Source organism: Urocitellus parryii, chromosome X, assembly GCF_045843805.1.
Source record: "Urocitellus parryii isolate mUroPar1 chromosome X, mUroPar1.hap1, whole genome shotgun sequence".
Lineage (NCBI taxonomy): Eukaryota > Metazoa > Chordata > Mammalia > Rodentia > Sciuridae > Urocitellus > Urocitellus parryii.
The window spans coordinates 123076820-123100884 of record NC_135547.1 but is presented as its reverse complement, the minus strand read 5'-3'; the positions used below and the strand labels follow the sequence as shown (position 1 = coordinate 123100884).

Genomic DNA, 24065 nt, shown 5'->3' with positions numbered 1-24065 from the left:
CAACTGTATTCATTTCTCATCTACCTGTTTGTTCTTTGTTCGCTTGCACATTCTTTTTTTTATCACTGTTATAACATCCTGTGACTGGCTCATGCACTCTGTTTATTTTACTTTACCCAAACTTCCAAAAATAACTATTATTTCATGCTGGCAGGCTCTAGAACGCAGGCTGAAGGACACAAGAAGCAGTCTACACGCAGGTAAACTACGACTTAGCAATTAAAGTGGTGTGGGGCATGGGGGACGACTCTCCACTACCAGGACCCTCCTTTCTCCGGGCCGGCTGCCAGAGTCTCGTCGCGGACCCCGCCTTCCGGGCCCATTTCCCGGAGCCCCGCCCAGCCTGCCCCAGGCCCCGCCCCGCCTCCTTGGGCCCCGCCCCGGCCGGTCGCCATGTTTTTCCCTCCGCCCTGGACCGAGCCTTTGGAGCTGGAGTCGGGTAGCACTGCTGCTGCTGCCGCCTCTTGCCCGCTTAGACCTCGACCCTCTTTCTGCCCTCCTTGCATCCAGGCGAGCCGGCTTTGAGCTCCCAGGGTGTCCTCCGTGTGGTCGCAAGGTGAGCTGGATTCGGGACGTTCCCTCGAGGGCGGGCGGGGACTGAGTCGCGGAGCGCGGGCGTCAAGGGCTGAAGGGCGCCTCTCTGGCCTTGAGCACGGCTCTGGCCTGGGGCACCTGGAGCATCTGTGCTCAGGGCCAGCGCGGGTCACTGCCCTCTTTGAGAGAGGGGACGGCTTGTCTTAAGAGTAAGTCCCACTGACTAACGCAGGCGGAATGACGGGTTCCCCCACCCACCCCCACGCACAGATGCATGCTCAGATACCAGGGAGAGAGACAAAAACTCAGCTTGGGAAGACGGGGATGGAGAAAGACGTCGACAAATAAACGCACTCACCTGGGTACACATATACGCAGTAGCTTTGTCCCTCACCACACCGGGACGCACACCCACACCGCCCAGACCAAACCCTATGCCCTAATGATCACTGCAGGGTAAGCAAAGGCACTCACCCTATTTGATTTTGGCGACCTCTGACATCCTACCTAGCTGAACGTGTGCTCAGTCTTCTGACCACGCAGGTGAGAAACTTAGAATGTAAAGCCACTGCTAGGGGCTGCAGGCGGTTTGGGACATTATCTGATGCAGATACTGGCTAAGGTTTCACAATAGCGTTCCTTTCTTTTTTTTTTTTTTCCCACCTTAGTAAGTAAAAAGGTAAGATGAGAGTTTTAGGTGCTGACCAAGTAGTTGGTGCTTTTTTAAGTGAGGACACATCCCGTGACCACAGTTCTTTTGAGGAATAACTTTTCTGCAACTTTACAAATTGGCACGTGACCAGTCTTTTCATAGTCTTTCAAAGCCCTCATAAAATCTATGGACAGAATTTGTTTTTTTTATTTTGTTGTTTACAACTTTGTTTTTTCCTCCCTGGCGCTATTGTAATGGAAAATCCCTACTTTGCCTGTAATCTCAGAGACTGACCAGTGGGACAAAACTTAGAGTGAAAGGAAACCCAGAACTGTCCATTTAGGAACTTTTGAGAAGCCTGCTTTTAGTTTCTTTCTCTTCGCCTCGCCTTTTCCCCAACCCCCTCCCTCCCCCCTCCTCTCTTCCCTCTCCCCCCTCCTCTCTTCCCTCTCCCCCCTCCTCTCTTCCCTCTCCCCCCTCCTCTCTTCCCTCTCCCCCCTCCTCTCTTCCCTCTCCCCCCTCCTCTCTTCCCTCTCCCCCCTCCCCCCTTCCCTCTCCCCCCTCCCCCCTTCCCTCTCCCCCCTCCCCCCTTCCCTCTCCCCCCTCCCCCCTTCCCTCTCCCCCCTCCCCCCTCCCCTCTTCCCCCTCCCCTCTTCCCCCTCCCCTCTTCCCCCTCCCCTCTTCCCCCTCCCCTCTTTCCCCTCCCCTCTTCCCCCTCCCCTCTTCCCCCTCCCCTCTTCCCCCTCCCCTCTTTCCTCTCCCCTCTTCCCCCTCCCCTCTTCCCCCTCCCCTCTTCTGTTCTCCTCCCTCCCTCCCTTCTCTTTCTTTTCTTTCTTTCTCCTTCCCTCGCCCAGGGATGCTCAGCCACCAAGCTACACCCCTGGTCCCTTTTATATTTTTTATTTTGAGACAGGATTTGGCTAAAGTTGCTGAGGCGGCCTCGAACTTGCTATCATCGGTGCCTCAGCCTCGCGAGTTGCTTCCATGCCGGCCTTAGTTTCTCTTTTTTAGAAGTTTATGTTGAAGTTATCACTATCTATGTAGAACTTTTAGTATTTTATTTAGAATCCCTTTATCTAACAGTGGTATGGTTTTCTGGTACTTTCAGTGCGTTTTGTACATTGTGGTAAGTCGTCTTCTTTATATTAAAATGTTTTGGGTTTGGGGACATATTTATTTTGGAGACTTTTGTGATTTGGAGATTTTTTTGTTGTTGTTCATTATTTTGGAGGTTAGAGTAGACGGCCAGAAACTAAGTAGAACTATCTAGATTCTTGGAGACCAGAGAAATACTAGTCCCTTTTTCCCAGCCTCTCCTCTTTTTGTTTCTTTATCTGGACTACTTCCACCTAGACTACAGTACTCTGGAGGGCTAAATATAAGTTTCTTTGGTTCTAGCAATTAATTTTTTGACCTCCTCTCATTTCATACTATTTTTATTGGTAACCCACTCTGGCACTGGGTGTCCTGAGCATGCATCATTGCATTTCACTCTCATAGTATTTCTACAGCAATTGCTCTACATTATAGATGAGGAATTTTCTGGACAATTGGAAGATTAGGTCTTTTTCCCCCAAGTAATACAAGTGGTGAGGATGCAGAGCTGATTTTCAAATCAGGTCTGTGTGATTTATAGTAGTAGTTCTCAACTGGGGGCCATTTTGTTGATGTCTGGAGTTCACACCTGGGGGCCAGAGAGGTACTGCTGTAATCTATTGGATAGAAACCAGAGATAGCTTATAGACAGCACCCAAAGAAAGTTGTTTGGCCCAAAATGTTTGCTAGTGCTGGGACTGAAAAATCGTGCTTTAAAGCGGTCTGCAACTGTAGGCTCCTATTTCTCTACTTCTGTAGTTCTTAAAATATAAGGTAATTTTCCTACTAAGGATAGGATCCTCATTATTTTAAAGCAAGCTGGGGAAAATTCTCTTGACTAAGAGTCATATATTTGAAAGATGAAGGAGTGAGCAAAGAATTTCTGGTAACAGAAACTATGTTTTGTTATAAGGCAGACACAACCAAAACAACTGGAGAAGCATTGAAGTGGACTTGGTGAGTTTAGTTTCCGGTTGTCCACATTATCCAAGCAACCCATGGGGGCACTGATACAAAGGTGCTGGTGAGAAAGGTAGTTTTGCTCGCAATCAGGATCAGGTTTTGGCATCATTCTAGTAGAGAATTTATTTCTGGGGCTACTCAGGTGTTCATTAAAAAAACAGAACCACTCCACACCCAGCACCAAAGTACCTGTGTCATGGTATTTACTGTGGGCACACTTAGACAAAATAGGGGAAAGTTGATGGGTTCTTTATACCTTTGTACAGTTGATCACGTGTAAGTATTTACAAGAATCAAATTGAGAAACCTTTCTTATTAAATGCAAAATTTTTCCTTAAATTTGGCCCCAGTAGTCAATATTTGTGTGTGCATTTTATCTTTGAAATCAATAAATAAATAATAAAAATTTTAAAAGTAGCAATTGCTTAATTTCTTGCTGGTGTTTTTCCCAACCTGGTTTTTTTTTTTTTTTTTCCCCATGCCTACTCACAGGCCTTTCAATATGTACTGCTTCATTCTGGTGGCACTTGTAACTGTTAAGTGAATTTTGGGAGTGGTTGAGAAGAGTAGTCAAAAAGAGTTAGATCTCATTTTAGGTATCCCTAGCTTCACACTTCACGTAGTCAGTGTGGCATCTTTTTGTTTCTATATTTGGTTTTTGACTCAGGCCATCACACAGTGTGGTTTTTGCTAACAAATAGGTTTCTCTGCCTCTTATCAGGAGTTGTCTGCTATGGGTTGGGGGTGGGGAGGTGCACTGAATTACACACCTGAGAAGGATTGCTGTCACATTTGATTTAACAAATTTTTTTTTTTTTCCTGGAAAGGGTCAAGGTAAATTTTTGCCAGAGGAATCTTGCTTGATCAGTAGTTGTCTTGCTTCTCTGGCCAAGTTAGGTCACTGCAGTTCTTTCTTTGTAAAATGAGATGGTTGTACTTCATAATCTCTGAGATTATATGACACCAAGTAGAGACAGCAAATTATTAACTTCCATGTAATCCTGCCCCAGGGAATATGTTGGTTAAGCAGCAGGAGGAAATAAGCCAATTAGAAGTTGTGTGTGTTTGAGCTATGCATCTAACTTGAAAGCTATCTACATAATAAATTTGTTAGTCAAAAAACTAAGCATTAAAAAAACAGGGCTCCTGACTAAGTAGGTCATCAACGGAGACCATTTATTAAGGATTGCAGGGTTGAGGGAGGTGAACTCACAAATGCCTTAGGGAGTTTGGAAGGAAGTTATGATGCAAACCTGAGGGAGGAGACCTGGAGCCACCTAGGTGTGTGGGTAGAGAGGAGGTGAGGGAGGCAGTCCCAGGTCTACTTTGCCAGGGAGCCTGGGCTGGTTAGATAACTTGAAGGAGAAATCTGTTTCCCAATGTGACTCTTAATACTATACATGTTGTGAAGTTGTGCTCTGGTATTTCCACATTCTGGATTTTTCCATTCCTTTTTGTTAATTTTTGATCATGATGAGTTTGAGCTTTCAAATGCTGTTGCTTGTCATGAACAGACAACTAGATTTAGTTACGTGAATGTAAGCTGGGTAAGAGCTATATCCATGTGGGGTGGAGGGTGGATTGTGTTTGGGAAAAAAACAGAAGTGAATCAGGCAGCCCAGGCTTTGCTTTCTGTAGACACAGACTTCACTTTTGTCTTAGGCCCGATGCATTACAAATGTGTGCCATTGTTGGATAGGGAAGAGAGAAAGAGTACAGAACAACTCTATGCATTCATTCTATTACCATATTCTTTATCCAAGTGTGAAGGATGGTGGAACTGTATAAAAGAGCTGAACCCTTTTAATTCCAAGTTCTTTTGAATTGAATTAGGTTTTTGGGTACAGACACTAAGGTAACTTCCAGGTTAGTTCTCAAAAAAAAAAAAAAAAAGAGTGACTGAGTTCTCAAGAGAAGCCTGGAAACAGGTTTGTTTCTAGAACTTGCTATGTAGAACTCTTAACAGGAGTGTTTAATGATTCTAACTGGTTCAGAAAAATTGCAAATCAGAGCGGGGGTGTAGCTCATTGGTAGAGTGCTTAACTAGCATGAGTCCAAGGCCTGGGTTTGATCTCCAGCACTTCCAGAAAAAAAGTTAGAAATCACTGGGCTGCTGTTTGTAGCTGTGTGACTGCTCCAGTCTGTGTTTTCACATTTGTGTATTTGATTAGGTAAACATACCTGAAAATACATACATAATGTAGTTGGAAGTCAGAACACCTGATTGTTTCTTAGGACCACATACATTGATGAATGCAGAGTGTTTCTCCGGAATGAATTTCAGGGTTCTTAAATACATTTTTTAAAATAGTTGTTTTGGAGCAAACAGCTGCCACTCTCATAATCCACTCTAATTTTTGTACAATACTTGATTCATGTCACAGCAGTTCTGGGAAATCCAGCTTCACAAAGATGATGTCATCAAAAGGAATGTGTGCAATCTAGTGTTGAAATTGTGAACTCTCTCCAGAAGGTGTCTTGCAAGTCTCAAGTATCTCTTTGTTTTCCTTAGAAATTTAAAATAGCCTACCCTGCCCCTATGAATTTGCCATGATGTTTTAGGGCACATTAGCACACAGTTTGGGAATCACTTGATTAGAAGTTGGCATTTTCCAAGGTTTACTAGTAAGGAAATAAGATATCAAAATTGGGTTTTAATTCTCCACACCACCCTTCCTGTGTCTGTAAGCTTTTCCTTTTTATCCTCATTTTTTTTAATTGTAGATGGACACAATATTTTGTTTGTTTGTTTATTTATTTTTATGTGGTGCCAGGGATCAAACCCAGTGCCTCACACATGCTAGGCAAGTGCTCTACCACTGAGCTACAGCTCCAGCCCCAAGATCCTCAATTTTTCCCAGTGCTAATGGTGCAGTTTGGGGAAGTAGGCGGATGCTAATATTATTTGAGCAATATGAGAAAGAAAGTGGACACATTTCTTATATCAACAAATCATGTGGATAAGACTGAAGAGAGATTTTGAAAGTGAAGAAAACAATTAACATGGTTTTAAATGTGTTAAATTGAACTACCATTAGGGTACCAGATGAACATATTCTGAAGGGGATTGGGTTTTAATTCTCCACACCACCCTTCCTGTATCTGAAGGGATTGGAAATTCTTGCCTGGACCCAGGGTGTGAGAGGGTGGAGGTGGACTTTAGGAATCAGTGTGTTTTATAGCCCAGGAAGTTGTGTATGAGAAGACATATGGACTTTAACCTTGAAAAATACCTTCATTAAGAGCCTGTTAGGAGTATTTTGCCAAGTATGTTCTGTAGTGCAGTCTTTCTTGCTGTAAATTCTTTTAGCTTTTATTTGTCATGGAAGGCTTTTATTTCATCATCAAATTTGAAGCTTAATTTTGCTGGATTCTTGGTTGGCATCCATTATCTTTTAGAGCTTGGTATATGTTGTTCCAGGATATCCTAGCTTTGAGAGCCTGGATACTTGGCAAAATACTCCACGAGGAGGAAATGAAAAACAGCAATGAAAATCAAAGGGAAGAACTACAATAAAGAAAAAGCCAACCAAAGGAGAAATCAAGTCAAGCTAAATACCAAAAATAAACAAAAATGAACAGTAATACAATTCATGTCTCTTTCAACCCTTTTGGATAAATTTTTACACATAAAAATTTTAACTACAATATCATCTTAAAAAAAAAAAAGAAAGCTAAGGAGACACGAGGGAAGAAAGCTAAGGAGACACGAGGAAAGAAAGCAGAAGCTATTGTCAGAGTAGTTTTATGGCCCATTAAATAGGAAACATTTCCACAGGGTCACTTGCCAGACTGTTTGACCTAATAGAGTAGTAATGGATAGTGAGTTCTAGCCAAGACTTGAGGATATCTCCTGTGCCTCTGGCTAGATGCATGCTACTATACTAAACACTTCCCTAGTCGGTACTTGATTTGCCTTCTGAGATTTGATGTCATGTACATCCTGAGAGAATTCAATGTGTATTAGCTGGGCCTCAGGTGGAGAAACTGGTCAAATCACTTTAGGGTTATGTGTGCTTTAGGGCACTCAGGTGAGGAACCAGAAGTCACTGGATTGGCCAATAGGCATTCTTCAATGGCTTGCTGATATTCTGGGTAATGGAGGGATTGGGAGTCTGTGTACAGGGTTAATCTGGCGAGGGGGGGGCAGATGGAGAGATGGGTAGTAGTGATGGCAGTGTTAAGTCTTGGCTGGGAAAGGGTTTGTGTGTGTGTGTGTGTGTGTGTGTGTGAGAGAGAGAGAGAAAGAAAAGTCAATTTCAACACCTTAGTAGTGGCAAACTGGGATGTCATTGACAGAGAAGTGACAGTTATATCAGATAAACTGACCTTTGTGAAGAGTTACCTACAGCATTTCCTTGAGCTGGTGACAACTTCCCTGCAAGATGGTATTTGGGAGCCTCTACTCTAGTTGAGTCCTATATGCCAAACATATAGGACATATAGCTACTATTCCCTCCCCCCTTCTTCCTCCCACCCTTCCTTCCTTTTTTTTTTTTTAACCTTTTTGGGAAATTCCTACTCTTTTTACTTGACTTCTCCTGCTGTGAAGTTCTTTGCTGTGTCTTGGGGCCTGGTGGACAGTGTTTGTGTACTGGCTCTTCCCAGGGTTTGTATAAAAGTTCTCCAGCTTCTTATCCTTGTCTGCTCTAAATTACAGACACCTGCTTTCTTATCTAACTTGAAGAGAAGTATCAAAACTAGTGTTTCCATATCCATACATGTATGAAGACATGAATGGTATGAATCTACTTTGTGTACAACCAGAGACTTGAAAAATTGTTTTCTATATGTGTAATATGAATTAAAAGGCATTTGGCCATCATATATAACAAATTAGAATAAATAAATAATTTTTCAAAAAACTAGTGTTTCCATATATGATAGCAGAACATGTACATTGTAGGTCATATTTGGTTATTTTGATGATTTAATGTTTTTCTAACATTCAAATTCATTCCTTTTATAGTTTATTTTTCTTCTAGAAGTACCTAATCATAACTCCCAATATTCTTGTCTTGTGACTTTTATCCATTTCTTTGCATTTTAATTTTGCCCTTCAAAGTACAACTTTTCTTTTATCAAGAACCACTTTAGGGGCTGGGGTCATGGCTTAGTGGTAGAGCACTTGCCTGGCATGTGTGAGGCACAGGGTTCGATTCTCAGCACTGCATATAAATAAATAAAGATCCATTGGCAACTTAAAAAAAAAAAACTTTAAGAGGTTGGGGATATTGGTCTGTTGGTAGAGTGCTAGCCTCATCACTTGCATGAGGCCCTGGGTTCAATCCCCAGCACAGCACCATAAAAAAAAAAAAAAAAAAAGAACCACTTTAAGTGCCTTATTACAGGTAGATTTATGCTTAGCTCTTAAAAATCAAACAAAATAAAAAACAAAGGATTATCCTTACTTTCCAGAATTAGATGCTTCCCATGCATATACCGCTGTTCACTGAACTCTCAAGTTTATGGTCAAAGTGTGCAAGGAGAGGGTGAGGGAGACAAGAAGAAATGGTGATGCTGAGTGAAGGTGGAAAAGTATTGAGGGTGTTGAGGCACATAAATGGATCACGTATGATATAGAGATGATACCAGCATGTATTGATCATTTCTTAGAGATTCAAACTCTCTTTAGAATTTACAGAAACCCTTTTTAGTCTTCTCAGAAAAAAGCTCAAGCACAAAAGCTTCCATCCACACACACACATCCTGATTCCACATGTGATTCTAAGGGGTGCATTCCCCCTACCCCCAATTTCATTCATGGACTGTCAACCTAACCACACCGTAGGCCTGCACTGCTCAGTATAGTGGCCACTAGCCTTGTGCAGCACTTAAAATTTAAACAAATTAAAGTAAAATGAAATGAAAAATCCAATTCTTCAGACCAGCCACATTTCGGGTGTTCAGTGCCACGTGTGGTTCCTTAGTGCCTGTGCAGGACATTTCCAGGGTTGAGCTCTGTGGGATCCTGCTGCTCTGTACTTCACATTGGTTTCAGAAGATTTAGTTCTTTTTAATTTTTTTCCCTCCACTTTTCCTCCCTTCCTACTCTGCCTACCATACCAAACTACTGAGGTGACTTGTTTTATGAAAAATTGTTAACATGTTTTTTAACAGTTAAATTAGATGATTCATCTTAAAAAAAAAAGAGTACTTATTGAAATGAGTTATTTAAATAGGATAGGGCATGTGCTCTGACAGTGATGGTGTGGTTTGAATTACACAGGTTTTTTTTTCCCCTTTTGTAGCTATTTCCATTTGTGAGGTAATGCTCAGTGGTTGACTAGATATGACTAGGTAATTTATTTATTTTATCTGGCAAGTCTTGCCAAGTTGATCTTTTCCTGTGGTGTTCTCTTTAAAATCTCAAGCTCTCTCGCTCTCTCTCCTTGCTCTAGGCTTAATGACTTTCCTTGTTGCTTCTTGCTCATACATTTCAGTGGCATAGCCAGGAAGACACTTTTGAAATTATGTATGCTTTTGCTTCCCTGGTTGATTTCTTTGAAATTCTTATTTATTCTTTGCAATGCTGGGGATCAAACCCAGGGCCTTGTGCATGCTAAGCAATCACTCTGGCTTTGAAGTTGTGATCCTCCTGCCTCAGTGTCCCAAATTGCTGGGATTACAGGTATGCACCACTGCACCCAGCTGTCTGCTTTTATTTAGCGTATTTTTGAGGTACGTCCACATTGCAGCATTGTGTGGCTATGCCACATATTTTTTTTATCTATTCATCAATTGGTGGACAACTGAGTTGTTTCTACTTTTGAGCCACCATGATCAATGTAGCTATGAACATTAATGAACAAATGTTTTTGTTAACCTGTTTCAATTCTCTTGAATATACACCTAGAAGAGGCATAATTAGGTTACATGGTAACTCTATTTTAAACTTTTTGAGGAATGGCCAGACTTGTTTGTTATCAATGCAGTGTTTTACAGTCTCAATGGTAATATATGAGAGTTCCTTGTTTCTTCAGATCCTTATCAGTCCTTGTTATTGTCTTTTATTTTAGCCATCCTAGTGGATATGAAGTGATATTTCGTTGTTGTGTTTTTTATTATATTTATTAATACATACTAATTGTACAAATTAGTGAGTTTCACTGTGACATTATGGTACATGCATATATCTTACATTGATTATGTCCACCCTTCCTTATCCTCTTCCTCCTCTGCTTCCCCCTTCTCAGTCCCTAACAGTCCCTCTTCTGCTTTCAGGTCATTCCTTTTTAAAAATTTCCACATGTGAGAGAGAACATGCAATATTTGTCTTTCTGTGTCTGGCTTATATTATGTAACATGATGATCTCCAGTTCCATCCATTTTCCTACAAATAAAAGTTTTTATTCTTCTTTATGTATGAGTAATTCATTGTGGTTTTGATTTGCATTTTGCTAACATCTAATGATAACATTTTTGCCCATTTTTAAATTGGGTTATTTGGGTTTTCTTTAAATTGATGAGTTATAAAAATTGTTTATATATTTTAGATTAAGTTGCTTACACATTATAAATACTTTCTCCCATCCTATAGATTGTCTCTTCACTTTTTTGATAGTGTCCTTTGAGGCATAAAAGTTTGAAATTTGGATGAATACAGTTTATTATTTCTTGCTTGTGCTTTTGGTATCATATTGAATCTTATTTTTAATATGAGTTACTGGTGATTTTTTGGTACTGGGGATTGAAGCCATTGCATTTTACCTCTGAGTCATATCTCTAGTCCTTTTTGTTTTTTATTTTAAGACACTGTATCACTAAGTTGCCTAGGCTGGCCTGGAACTTGGAATCCTCTTGTCTCAGGCTCTCGAGTTGCTGAGATTACAGGTGTGCACCACTATGCCCATTTTAGAAAGTGATATTCTTGTTGTCTGGTGGGTTTTTGAAGAAAATTTAAAAGAAAATGATTTCCATTTCATTTAATGGTAGGATTCAGTCAAGCTAGGCCTTGAGTGAAATGAAGCTTTAAAAAACACTTTTGATATTAAAAAAGTGTGACTTTGCAACCAAATCAAAACTTTGAATTCAACATTGATTTTTCTAGGTTTTCTTACAGACTTTAATATAAATCTGTGATCTTTTACATGGTGTGATTTCAGTGTGCATTTTATTTGATTTCATCACTTAATAGTGTGTTTCTATAATCTCATATCTCTATGTTGTCTGAGGTTGTTTAGAGCATCATCTAATTAGGCATTTAAATTATTTGCATTTGCTTAATTAACATTCTTACAAAGTTTCCTTTCTTTCTTTCTTTCTTTCTTTTTTTTTTTTTTTGAGGAAGGTGGCTTTAGAATACTATGGGCATGTATTTTGTGGTATAGTCTAAAAAATGGACAAATGGAAAAGTATTTTTTGAGTATTTTATTTAAGATGTTTATGGACCTTTATTTTATTCATTTATTTATATGTGGTGCTGAGGATCCAACCCAGTGCCTCACATGTGCCAGGCAAGCGCTCTACCACTGAGCCACAACCCCAACCCAGGAAAAGCAATTTTTAGTGGTATATAATACATGTCCTCTTTAGAGAACATGTTTCATTTTTATTACACATAATAGGCATGTCTGTTACAGAATTCCATATGGCAAATGGTAGATACGTGCAGAGGTATGAGGAGCTCTGGGGTAAGAGGATTTAGTCAGAGATGCAGGAGGGGATGAGGTTAGCTGCATCTACAAGGGGTGTAGGAGGTAGCTGGACTTCAAAAGGAAGGATTCAAAGGAGAGAAGGTGAAACTTGAAGTCACAGAGTGAACATCTTACTGGAGGATCAAGTGTGAGACATAACCACCTCAGTTTTTTATCCTAAGCCTAGCTGACACCATTCATTGGCATTGGAGAAGGATCATAATGGCATCCATCCCCACTTACCTGCAGCCTTCCTAGTCTTCTCGCTTGCAGCTCATTCTCCTACTGCAGCCAATTATATTTCTGGACTCTGCATTTGCTAAAGCTATTTCGGTGACTTTCTGGTACTCCAGTGTACCGATAGAAATTCTTCCTGTGACTTTTAAGACCCTGCCTGTTCCAGTCCCATCTCTCTAGCACACTCCTTACTCTCCGGCCTCTGGGTGCTTAGGCTTACTTTGGGTTCTCCCAGTCTTTGGCAGGGCCAGGCTTTCTTGGCAGGGTCTTGACATGGGTTGGTGGTCCCTCTTCCTGGTTCAGGCTCCCTTCTTTCTTGTAGGTTCTCCCCGCCTGTTGAGCTTAGCCTATGGTCAAACCCACTTCCCCCAGGTCAGATTCCCCTTTCTTCGAGTCATGTTGGTGAGGCCTGTGTCCTAAGGACAGCATGCAGCTAAAATGATCATTGAGATACCACGTTGGAGACTAATGTACAGTCTCATTAAAACTGTGACACAGCCATTTCCTTCTGGCATTGAAAGTACTGCTTTTTTCTTAATTGTAGCTTGGCAGGTAAAACAGCTGGCTTATGTTATAGGATTATGTTGTATGCAAAGTAAGTCCTGATGGCTGGAATCAGGACCAGCTCCATGAGATACTGCATGCAGGGCTTGGATCTGATTGAAGGAGCCCTAGATTTGCACATTGTGCCTCTCACTCACCATGGGAGATGGGGGGAAACTCCCCTACACTATTTTAAATTGTTCTTTTATTTTGGGCTGAGTGTGAGTAGTTATAGTACTATACACCATGTACCTCTCACCTCTCATTTTGTAGGACTTGCCACAGTTGTGACTTAAGTGGCTTTATGTATGAAAGTCACGCTCACCCACAGACGGATTATGTGTGTGTGGTTTGTATCCTCAGTGTGTGGCACATAGTAGGCACTCAGTAAATCCTTTTTGAGAAACAACTTTCCCATTCATCCTATGGAAAACTAGCCTTCTGTGGAGATGCTTTAGAGTTCTGCACACATTTGGCTCACATTTCATTTAAAATATGTTTTAAACCATTTAAACTCTAATAAATGGTTTACTAGTAAAACAGGCACACTCATTTGTTTTATGGTACAATATGTGCTTTTTACTACATATTGAAAGATTAGCAACTACTAGTTCTGTTAGGTTAACTTGTTCGTGGTGCAGATCTCTCCTCCACCTTCGGTGCTGGGGATTAAATCCAGGGTCACTTAACAACTGATCTACATTCTCAGCACTTTTTTTTTTGAGATAGTGTCTTGCTAAGTTAATTGACTGGCTTCAAACTTGCCATCCTCCTGCCTTAGCCTCCAAAGTTGGTGGGATTACACAGGTGTGCACCACTACACCTGGCCGCCTTGTGCAGATCTTGCAATAAAGCAAACGGTTGAAAGTCTCTGACTTTGCAACTGCTTTTGGGGGGTACTGGGGGTTGAACCCAGGTGCACTTTACCACTGAGCTACATCTCCAGTTCTTTTTATTTTTTTATCTTTTTAAAAAAAAAAACTTGTTTATTATTTTGGTACTAGGGATGGAACCCAGAGATGATTAACCACTGAGCAACATCCTCAGCCCTTTTTATTTTCTGAGACAGTCTTGCTGAGTTGCTTTAGTGCCTCGCTAAGTTGCTCAGACTGGCTTTGAACTTGCAATCCTCCTGTCTCAGCCTCCTGAGCCTCTGGGATTACAGGCATGCATGCCACATCTGGCCATGCTTATTTTCGTTATACCTACAACAACAACACTAAAATCCTCAAACAAATGCAGAATCAGTTGCATTTGTCATAGCCTAGTGGATTAAGTGCCTGAGCTTTAGAGTCTGTCACATGTATGTCTTATTCTCGCCTTTTGCTAGTTGTGTGATCCTGGGCAAGCTATGTAACCTCTGAGTCAGCATCCTCATCTGTAATGTAGGAGTAATAAGAGACTTGTGAGGCATAAATGCAGTGTCATAGGGTAAATGGCACAGAGAACTCCATCAGTGTTAGTTGCTGCTGTTTTATCCTTAACCCTAAATGTTAGCATTTTGAAGAGTATTTTTTTCATTGATTGAATTATATATGAGTTAATAACTGATTATATATACACACACACATACACATACGGAGATATATATATATATATATATATATATATATATATATATCTCTCCCCCACAAAAATGCTATTTGCTTTATAAAGGTGGGTATAGGGGTGAAACCATTGGTTTAGACTAAGAGACTTAGTACCAAGTACAGTTCTACATTGGCATCACTGGGAAACCTTCAAATTGAATTTGATCCTTTGGTGTCTAATGTAGGCCTGCCTACCCTCTTACTTGTTCTGCACATAGCTCTTGCTGAAATTCAAGGTAAGAAAAGGCCATTAAAGAACCTGTCTGTAAAACTGCCAGTAAAGACTTCTTCATATATTTATTCCACAGAAATTTCCTTCACTGTTCTTATGAACCTGGCACTGTGACAAAACATTTTTGTCCCATGATCTGAGTGAATCTTCCCAACAATCCTATAAGATTGGCCACTTTGTTTTTGTGTTGCTGGGGATTGAACTCGGGGCCTTGCACATATTAGGCAAGTGCTTTACCACTGAGTTACACCCCCAGCCCTCTGTTGTCACCCCTGCTTCCATGAGACTTCAAGAGGTTAAGTAGCTCATGCAGGGGCTGTGCTCCTGGCTGTTGGTACTGGAAATAAGCTCTCTTTTCTGACCTGTGCCCTTGTTCACTTAGAAGGAAGTTTTCATTTTGCCTTGGTTGCACAGGAGCTTCATGACACTGTGCTACCTTTAGCCTTGTCCACACTCTTCCTGTATCATGTTAGTGCCTCCTCCCTCCTCCCCTTTTGTTTTCCTTGTTTGTGTTGTCTTTATATTGTTTTCTAGAATGACTTGTTCTCATCCACCCAAAGTTTGGGCAAGTTTTAAAGAATGAGATATTCTCTACTTCCTCTTAATATAATTTTATAGGTATTGTGGTGTGTGAAACTTAGAAGGGTTGGCAGGCAACAGTTTTTTGGGAAAAAACAATTAAAGTGTAATATTTGATGTAGGCCTTTTTTTTAGGCTGAAGATGATCATGGACTGCACTTAGGTACGGTGTTTTAGGTTAAGAAACTGGCTGCTAATAGAAATCACATTTATTTCATATTTTAATTATTGTTTTTAGTCTTAAAATTATGCAAAGAAGTTCAAGTTGCTAATGTGAGCTTTCTAATTTTTTTGCAGGTAATGATGCTTGAATTGAACTTCTACTAAGGTAAAGTTGATGGGACTATGCTTTTCCCAGATATTTTTATCTGTAGAATTTAGCTAAATTACTGAAGTAATGTTTTTCACCTTGGTAAAGATTATTGCCTTTGGATAGTCATTCCAAACATAAGGAACATAAGGCTTTTTTTGAAGCCAGGTGTGCTTAACCACTGAACCACATCCCCAACCCTTTTCATATTTTAATCTTGTTAGGTTGCTTGGGGCCTTGCTAAGTTGTTGAGGCTGGCTTTGAACTCGCAAACCTCCTGCCTCAGCCTCCTGAATCGCTGGGATTACAGGTGTGTGCTACTGAGCCCGACACTTTTAGGTAAATTTTTTAAATGACATAGTAGGATTCTCCCCCCGCTCCCCCCGAAAGGGTACCAGAGATTGAACTCAGGGGCACTCAACCACTGATCCACATTCCCAGCCTATTTTTTATTTTACTTAGAGACAGGGTCTCACTGCGTCGCTTAGCACCTCTATTTTGCTGAAGCTGGCTTTGAACTTGCAGTCTTCCTGTCTCCTGTATCATGAGCCTCCCGAGCCGTTTGGATTTCCTGTATGGGATGACAAGTATTACACACCCAGCTAGTAGGATACTTTTAATTATTTAATTTATGTTAAAATTTCTGGTTTTAAAGAAAAACAAAGGGAACATTTTTAATGTCCATAAATTATGATTATGTTAATGTATTGATTTAGTGAAGCTGGCCTCTGTTAGATGTCAGTGGGAAATAAGATGGTTTGCATATTTATTTATAACCACCATGTATGTTTGTATATAGGTTAGAATCAAAGAGGTATTCATATATATTATTAATTATTGTAGAAAATACTAATATATTCCTAAATAGTATCTGAGGTTGATTTCTAAACTGTAGTTAGGAAATTTGAAAAATTATACCCTATTTCCTGGTATATGGGTTTTGCATAAGCCAAATTTGTTTGGTCAGAAAAATAACACAAAGTAGGAAATGCCACATGATTATGAGAAAGGAAAAGAATTATTCAAGTGTCCTGATAAAATTATAAATTAGAAATCTCAAGGATTTAATCTAGGTGGAGTTGTTTGATTATAGAATCTGGCTTTCGGTTTCATTTAATGATTCTAAAAATGCAATGCTGTACAATAAAACTTTGTGTCTGGTCAGGCAGTTAGATTAGTAGACTTATTAAAATACTAGGATAAATGATAGAATCATGCACATCTGTTATTCCCTCATAACACACCATGGAACTTTTGTGTTTCAGTATGTTAAAAATTGTATGAAAGGAACAACATTAGGGGAGTTGCTGGAAAAAGGTTCCCAGTGGAGTTGATGACCATGCCAAGAGCAGGTCTGAAAGCATAGCAGTTCATTGGGGTGGGAGTCGGGAGGACCACCAGCAGAGGTAACAGCATATGCCAGTGTAATGAATGTGTAAGATGAGCTGTCAGTTCCATGTGACAATGCATTTCAGAATGACTCAAGCAAAGAGGCAAGGTGGGAGGTGAGCTCTTTTGCCTTAGAAATTGACCTTAGTCCTGAGATAAACCATTGAAGAATATTAATCATTTGAGGAAGCATCAGATGCTTTCCCTACATTGAAATACAGTTAACAGTGGGGACACATTCTGAGAAATGCATAATAAGGTGATTTCTACTTTGTGTGACCATTGAGTATGGTTACACAAACCTCAGTGGTACAAATCAATCACTAGACATGACCTCTTGATGCCATCAGTAAACATAGTAAACATGAGGTGTATGAGACTGCTCTGATCTAACATGGCATATGTTTTGCAGTAAACTTTTTAACAAGTAGGAGTATACCTTAAAATAATGATAGTAGAGTATACAACCAGAGACATGAAAAATTGTGCTCTATTTGTATAATGAATTCAATTGCATTCTGCTGTCATATAACTAATAAGAATAAATAAATTTAAAAATATTTTTTAAAGTATAGTTTAATAAATACATAAGCCAGTAATATAATCATTAGCAAGTATTATGTACTGTACATAATTGTGTGTGCTGTACATTCTCTACAACTGGCAGCATTGTAGGTTGGTTTACACCACACATGAATAATTCATTGCACTATAATAACTATGATACCACTAGATGATAGGAATTTTTCAGCTCCATTTTAATCTTTGGGAGCACTGTTCCAATGTGGGGGTCTGGTGTTGACTGAAGTCTTTGTGTGACCCATGCCTGTACAACTGATTTGCTTTTTTGGTTTTGTTGATCTTTTTTATGTTGCAGTTGTTTAAGCAAAATTCAAAATTAAGATTTAGTGAATTATTACCTGTGTTAGGAAATTAAGGGACTTGAAGTTGTTTTGTTTTCTGCTCTAACATTAGGGCATTGAGCAGAGCAACCCATTTTATACCAAAAAAGGCTTCCAGAAGGTAGGTACTTTATTTGCCTCACACTTTTGTTGAAGAGTTTAAATTGTATTTATTATCATAGTAATGAATAGAGTAGTAATTTGAAAAGAACCAACAAGAATTAAGAACTAAGATATGTTTATCATTTTTTAATCATTTTTTCCCACTTACTTGATTTCTCCCTATACAAACTGCTACAGGTTTTTATCAGAATAGTAGAGCCTATAGTTAGAAATGGAGAATTCCACATTTCACCACACAAGCATTGATTTTTTTTTTTCCCAAAATGTGGGGACAACCATTGAAGCTTTAAAAAAAATTTTTTTTGGTGGTATTACTTAAAAATCATTTATTACTAAACTGTTTTTGATGCAAGGTTAGGATGCACAGAATACTCATGAGTATATGTTAACCATTAATGTGGTTGTGATGATTATGTGGTGAAATACTACATGGTTCTTTAATGTTACAGAAGTGTTCGGTTACATTATACTGGGTCACATTGGCATATAACAAGGAAACAGCCAGATAATGTTAACTGCAGTGGTTTTGCAAACTTATCCTGGTCAATAATAACAATTGTCATTTGTGTCTTTATTATCTTCCTATCAACGGATTCACAATATTTACTTTAACATTAAGGTTAAATGACCATCTTTACTCTTGAGCTGTGCCATCCAGTGCAGCTATTGTTTAAGTGTAACTATTTAAATTAGTCTAAAATAAATGGGCTGGGGGTGTAGTTGAGTGGTAGAATGTGTGCTGAGCCCTGAGTTTAATCCCCAGCCCAAAAAACATTTTTCTAGTCCAGAGTGGTGGTACATGCCTGTAATCCCATTGTCTCAGGAGGCTGAGACAGGAGGATTTCGAGTTCAAAGCCAGCCTCAGCAACTTAGCAAGGTGCTAAGCAACTCAGTGAGACCCTGTCTCTAAATAAAATACAAAGAAGGGCTGAAGATGTGGCTCAGTGATTAAGTGCCCGGTAAAATTCAGTTCCTTACTCCCACCAGCTACTTGTCAAGTGCTGAACAGCCACATCTGGCTAATGATTGCCATATTGGACATTTTGATCACTGTATACAATTCTTTTAACAGTGCTTCTCTACAGTTTATTTTCTTCAATGAAATGTAGTATATTTAAAAAGCCATTTAATACTGAAATATTTATAGGCTAAGTGATATAATTTTGATTTAAAATAACTGAGGACAAAGGAGAGTGGCAGTTGAGGAAAAAATAGATTTGCCGTACATGGACACTTGGTAAATCTGGGTTTAGAGTTCATGGGTATTCATTATATTATTTTCATTACTTAGAAGTTTTGTGTATGTTTGAAATTTTCCATAATTTAAAAAAGAAAAGCATCAAATAGGAAAGTGTTCCCATAAGCACTTAGAAGTAGCTGTCAATAGGCATCAGAAATCTCAACTTGCAGGTTGGCTCTTTAAGTATAAGAAAGTTTTTAATCCTGCTCCAGGACTTCCTCTAATATAGCACATCTACATTTATTTCATTCCACTTGAAAACACACAAGTAACAACACAGGCTCATATTTTCTAAGAGGTAGAGCTGCCCAAATTAGTCTTGTGAATAGAATATGCCAGATTATATTAATTATGCTGGGTGCAGTTGCACACACCTATAATCCCAGTTGATCAGGAAATTGAGACAAGAGGATCACGTTCAAAGCCAGCCTCAGCAACTTGGCAAGGCCCTAAGCAACTCAGTGGAATCCTGTCTCTAAATAAAATACAAAAAAGAGCTGAGGATGTCACTCAGTGGGTGAGTGCCCCTGGATTCAATCCCCAGTTCCTCCCTCCTTAATTGCTGCTGACATTGATTTTAGCAAGCTCAAAAAAGTGTTCCTAAAGAGGAGAAATAAACTCCCTTTACCAGTGGTTGGCTCACTTCTTTTTCACAGACAGATCAGTGAGCTTCTGGAAGTCTCTGGCTTTCCTGCTTAACAGTGCCTATGTCTGCAGAGTGGAGGGGGGTGGGCAATAGAAAAAAAATCCCTGGCACAAGGAGCACCATTCATGAACACCATCACTGTGCACTGAAGCGCTGTTTGAAGATACTAAAGAAAGCTGAAGACTTGGTCTCTTAACCATCTTTTTAACAAGGGATGATGTGGCTTATTGTGAGCAAGGAGGGGCTTAATAGATGAATGGTTCAGAGCCAGGTCTTTGGGGTCAGATTTGGTCTTGAATGAGAGATTTGTAGCTGTGACCCAAGAGGAAGAGTGAGTCCCTGCTAGCTGTTCTAGGGAATAAATAGTAGGATAGAAGTTGGCACATGGTTTAATGCTCAGGTAATGACAGTTCTTATTATTTAGGTGTGCTCCTTGCAAAAAGGAATTGGGGCTATTTTAGTTCACTTAGATGCTAATATTTCTAGAATAATGCAGAGCATTCGGGTGTGAAGGAATTTAATGGTACCTTTTTATTTTACAGGGTTCTGAAGTCAAAACTTGTAAGATTAACAATGGCAGGAAAATCATCGCTTTTTAAAGTAATTCTCCTGGGAGATGGTGGAGTTGGGAAGAGTTCCCTTATGAACAGATATGTAACTAATAAGTTTGATGCCCAGCTCTTCCATACAATAGGTGTGGAATTTTTAAACAAAGATTTGGAGGTGGATGGACATTTTGTTACCATGCAGATTTGGGACACAGCTGGCCAAGAGCGATTCCGAAGCCTGAGGACACCATTTTACAGAGGTTCTGACTGTTGCCTGCTCACTTTTAGTGTTGATGATTCACAGAGCTTCAAGAACTTGGGTAACTGGAAGAAAGAATTCATATATTATGCAGAGGTAAAAGAGCCCGAAAGTTTTCCTTTTGTGATTTTAGGCAACAAGATCGACATAAATGAGCGGCAGGTGTCCACTGAAGAAGCCCAAGCCTGGTGCAGAGACAACGGCGACTATCCTTACTTTGAAACAAGTGCAAAAGATGCCACCAATGTTGCAGCAGCCTTTGAGGAAGCGGTTCGAAGAGTTCTTGCTAACGAGGATAGGTCAGATCACTTGATTCAGACAGACACGGTCCATCTCCACCGAAAGCCCAAGACAAGCTCATCTTGCTGTTGATTGTTAGATTATCAGTGCGTTCTAACCAATTCATACATGCACTTAAGAGTGGATAAGAGATTAGTGTTGCAGCAGTGTATCATCTACTAATAAATTTCAACTAATGTTTATTGCTGCTTCATTAGTTGGTGGGAGAAGGGACACATCCATTCTGGAGGAAATCTATTTACTCAATAATGGCACCTTACATTTATAAATTGTAATGGTTGCCTAATAATGTTTCTTTAATTTAAATATGTAAGTTAGAGCTAATAAATGAGATGACCACAATTGTAACTAATTAAAACAAAAAACTTGACTATTCTAGAAGTTATACTTGGATTGTTCTGTGCCCGTCCCCAGCCTCCCCCCCCCCCCCGGAAAATGGAGAACTACTTTTTATATCTGTATATTTTTATGTAATTAGCATTGTATTGTTGGTTCAGGGAAATGACTTCCTAAAGCAATAATGTTAAATATTAAAGATTAAAATCTAATGCATTTACATTGCATTGCTTTTTTGATTGTCTTCATCTCTAAAATGATTTAAATCATTCTCATTCATTCTACATATTAGAATCCATCTGACTTACAGTTGCTCATTTGTGCAGCGCATGCAACCCCATCTTCCCAACACAGAAGCCAACTTTATAGTAAGGATTGTACTTTGTGAGAGGGTAAATGAAGACATCTTTGATAAGGTATTATTTAGTGCCTTCTCTAAGGAAACACTCAATACTTTTTTGCTCTGAAGATTATTTGTTCTAAAAAGAGGACTTGCTTGGGCTGGGGATGTGGCTCAAGTCGTAACATGCTTGCCTGGCATGTACGGGGTGCTGGGTTCAATCCTCAGCACCTCATAAAATAAATATTAAATTCTCTCTTTAAAAAAAAAAAAAAAAGAGGACTTGCTGCAATGACCAGACTTGGTAAAGCAGATTGTGGTCTTTCATGGGTCAAGTTCATATGCTGTGCCTATCCTGTGGAGACAATTCAAATCTAGACTGCAATTAATGTGGACAAGACCCTCAGCTATGGCGCTGTGTAGTAGGGGAGACCATTGTCCTATAGGGAAGTAAAATTTGAAAAACTAGATTAATACATTTTTCCTCAACCATTGAGAATCACACATCATTGTAGTAAGCAGGCTAAGTCTGATTTCCTAACATAAGGGACAGTTTTGTCATAGGGAACATTTTAAATTTGGGGTAGTTTCTTCATATTCTCGTGTTAGAATGAGCTGTACTTTTGGGGGAGTGGGTATCTGAGGATTAAACTTGGGGGCACTCAACCACTGAGCCACATCCTCAACCCTTTTTTTGTATTTTATTAGAGACAGTGCCTCACTTTTCCTGAGGCTGGCTTTGAACTTGCAATCCTCTCCTCAGCCTCCTAAACTGCTGGGATTACATGATGCACCACGGCGCTCAGCTGAGCAGCGCTTTTTAAATTTTCAATTTTTTAAAGTTGTAGTTAAACACAAACCTTATTTCTTTTTATGTGGCGCTGAGGATCAAACCCAGTACCTCACACATGCTAGGCAAGCGCTCTACCACTGAGCCACAACCACAACCCCTGAACTTGTTTTTAAATCAAAAGTGTACCCACTATATGGTGCCTTGTCATTTTTTCTTAATATATATAGTTGGAGTATTTCTACTGTATATAGAGTAGTAGTAATATTCATTAACTTTATGGATATGTAACAAATCATTTCTTTGGCTTCCCAAAATTTTAGACCTGTGCAACAAAAGATGATCAAAGGAACAGATCTTTGTGTCCACAGAGAAAGGCTGAAGGGAGAATAATCCAGCTTCATGTTGTCTTACAGAATTTTGGTGAACACTAATTTACCAAACATGATACTGAAATGTAAAAACAAGAGGAGGAAGAACTTTACAGAATAGCTTTGACCTTCAAACAAACTGCAGCTGATGGAAAAGCACTTCAACCAGCAGCAAAAATTAGCGGAGAAATCTGATTCTCTTTTGTTTAAAGAAAGTAAAAGGTACTCGAATGGCGGGTACGACCTATACAAATTAGAACAATATGGAAAAGTGAATAGAAGTGGGGAACAAGTGGACTATGGTAGCAGGAGTGGTGAGAAGCAGCTGCCCAGCCTCCCAGTGAACAGATGGGAAGAACTGTAGGTCATGCTTCACAGCCCCATGGTAAAGGAGTTGCTCACCACGTGGTGTCTTATCATTACAATAGTCATACATCCAACTAAGTTCAAGCTGTATATGAATGCAGACTTTCAGTAGGGTAAATAAGACTAAAACAGTGGTGGTATTGGGAGGCCCTTCAAAATTGGTTATCAAACTACCACAATTGCCAGCACAGTGGCACACACCTATACTTCAGAGGCTGAGGCAGGAAGAGTTTTTTTGTGTGTGTGTGTGTGTGTGTGTGTGTGTGTGTGTGTGTGTTAAAGAGAATTTTTTAAATATTTTTCAGTTTTCGGTGGACACAACGTCTTTATTTTTATGTGGTGCTGAGGATCGAACCCAGTGCCCCGTACGTGCCAGGTGAGCACATTACCGCTTGAGCCACATCCCCATCCCTGGAAGAGTGTTTTAAGAAAAAGGCAACCTGCTGAACTTGGAACATGAGATGGAAAATTGCAATACCATCAGTGGACTAAAGTTTTTGCCACTTTTCTTCACCCTTGTGAAAAATTCCCTAGTTGAAGTTAAAATAACACACATGTTCCTTATCTTAAAAGAAAACCTTACTTTTTACATTCCTATGCAAACTTCTCACTTTTATTATTATGACACCATGATATAAGTTCTCTCACAATATATCTTATAAAGCAGTAAAGTACTGAAGAGAAAAAAAGACGACTTCGGGCACCCAGTGAAAGGTAGAGCTCGTATAGTCAGTGGTTTCCAGGATGCCAAGGACTGTCAACCAGAAATATTGAAGTAACAGAGTTATTAAGGTAGTAGCATGGGCAGAGCAGAAACTCTTCTACACATAGGAAACATGGATGTTGAATGAAGCATCCTAGGAAATTTTCAGCTAGAGAGGACAAAACCAGATTTGTGTATTTTATCTGGGTCACTTTGGGAGTACTAATGTATATTAACAATTTAGTGCTGACATGCATGTGCCTAGTACAGTATGGTTTTCTTATGACTGATTTCACCCCTTTACTCGTGTTCCAGAATCTTCAAGGCATCACCTACCAGATTCAAGCTAAACACCTTTGTTTTTCTAATGCTCAGCTCCTGA

General features: G+C 39.8%; 2 protein-coding genes across 5 annotated transcripts in view; one reads left to right on the top strand and one right to left on the bottom strand.

Annotated features, from left to right (window-relative positions):
* The first annotated feature begins 373 nt into the window (after positions 1-373).
* Positions 374-20957, top strand: Rab9a (RAB9A, member RAS oncogene family). Of its 4 annotated transcripts, none has more exons than XM_077793752.1 (4): positions 374-556; positions 15358-15388; positions 15595-15680; positions 20213-20957. In XM_077793752.1, the coding sequence occupies exon 4, from the start codon at positions 20244-20246 to the stop codon at positions 20847-20849; it is 606 nt and encodes a 201-aa protein (XP_077649878.1). In that variant the 5' UTR covers positions 374-556; positions 15358-15388; positions 15595-15680; positions 20213-20243; the 3' UTR covers positions 20850-20957. The 4 variants fall into 4 exon arrangements, with proteins under 4 accessions (XP_077649878.1, XP_077649877.1, XP_026250943.2 ...); XM_077793751.1 differs by having other exon boundaries at positions 15595-15709; XM_026395158.2 differs by lacking the exon at positions 15595-15680.
* The window catches only part of Trappc2 (trafficking protein particle complex subunit 2), an 18571-nt gene continuing 14961 nt past the window's right edge, over positions 20456-24065 (bottom strand). Inside the window, exon 6 of the transcript XR_013342533.1 lies at positions 20456-20542. The gene's annotated coding sequence lies outside the window, so the exon portion shown is untranslated. The remainder of the gene's footprint in view (positions 20543-24065) is intronic.

Bases quoted from the DNA above. Each gene is read 5' to 3' on its own strand.
- Rab9a (XM_026395159.2), top strand. From the start codon at position 20,244: ATGGCAGGAAAATCATCGCTTTTTAAAGTAATTCTCCTGGGAGATGGT.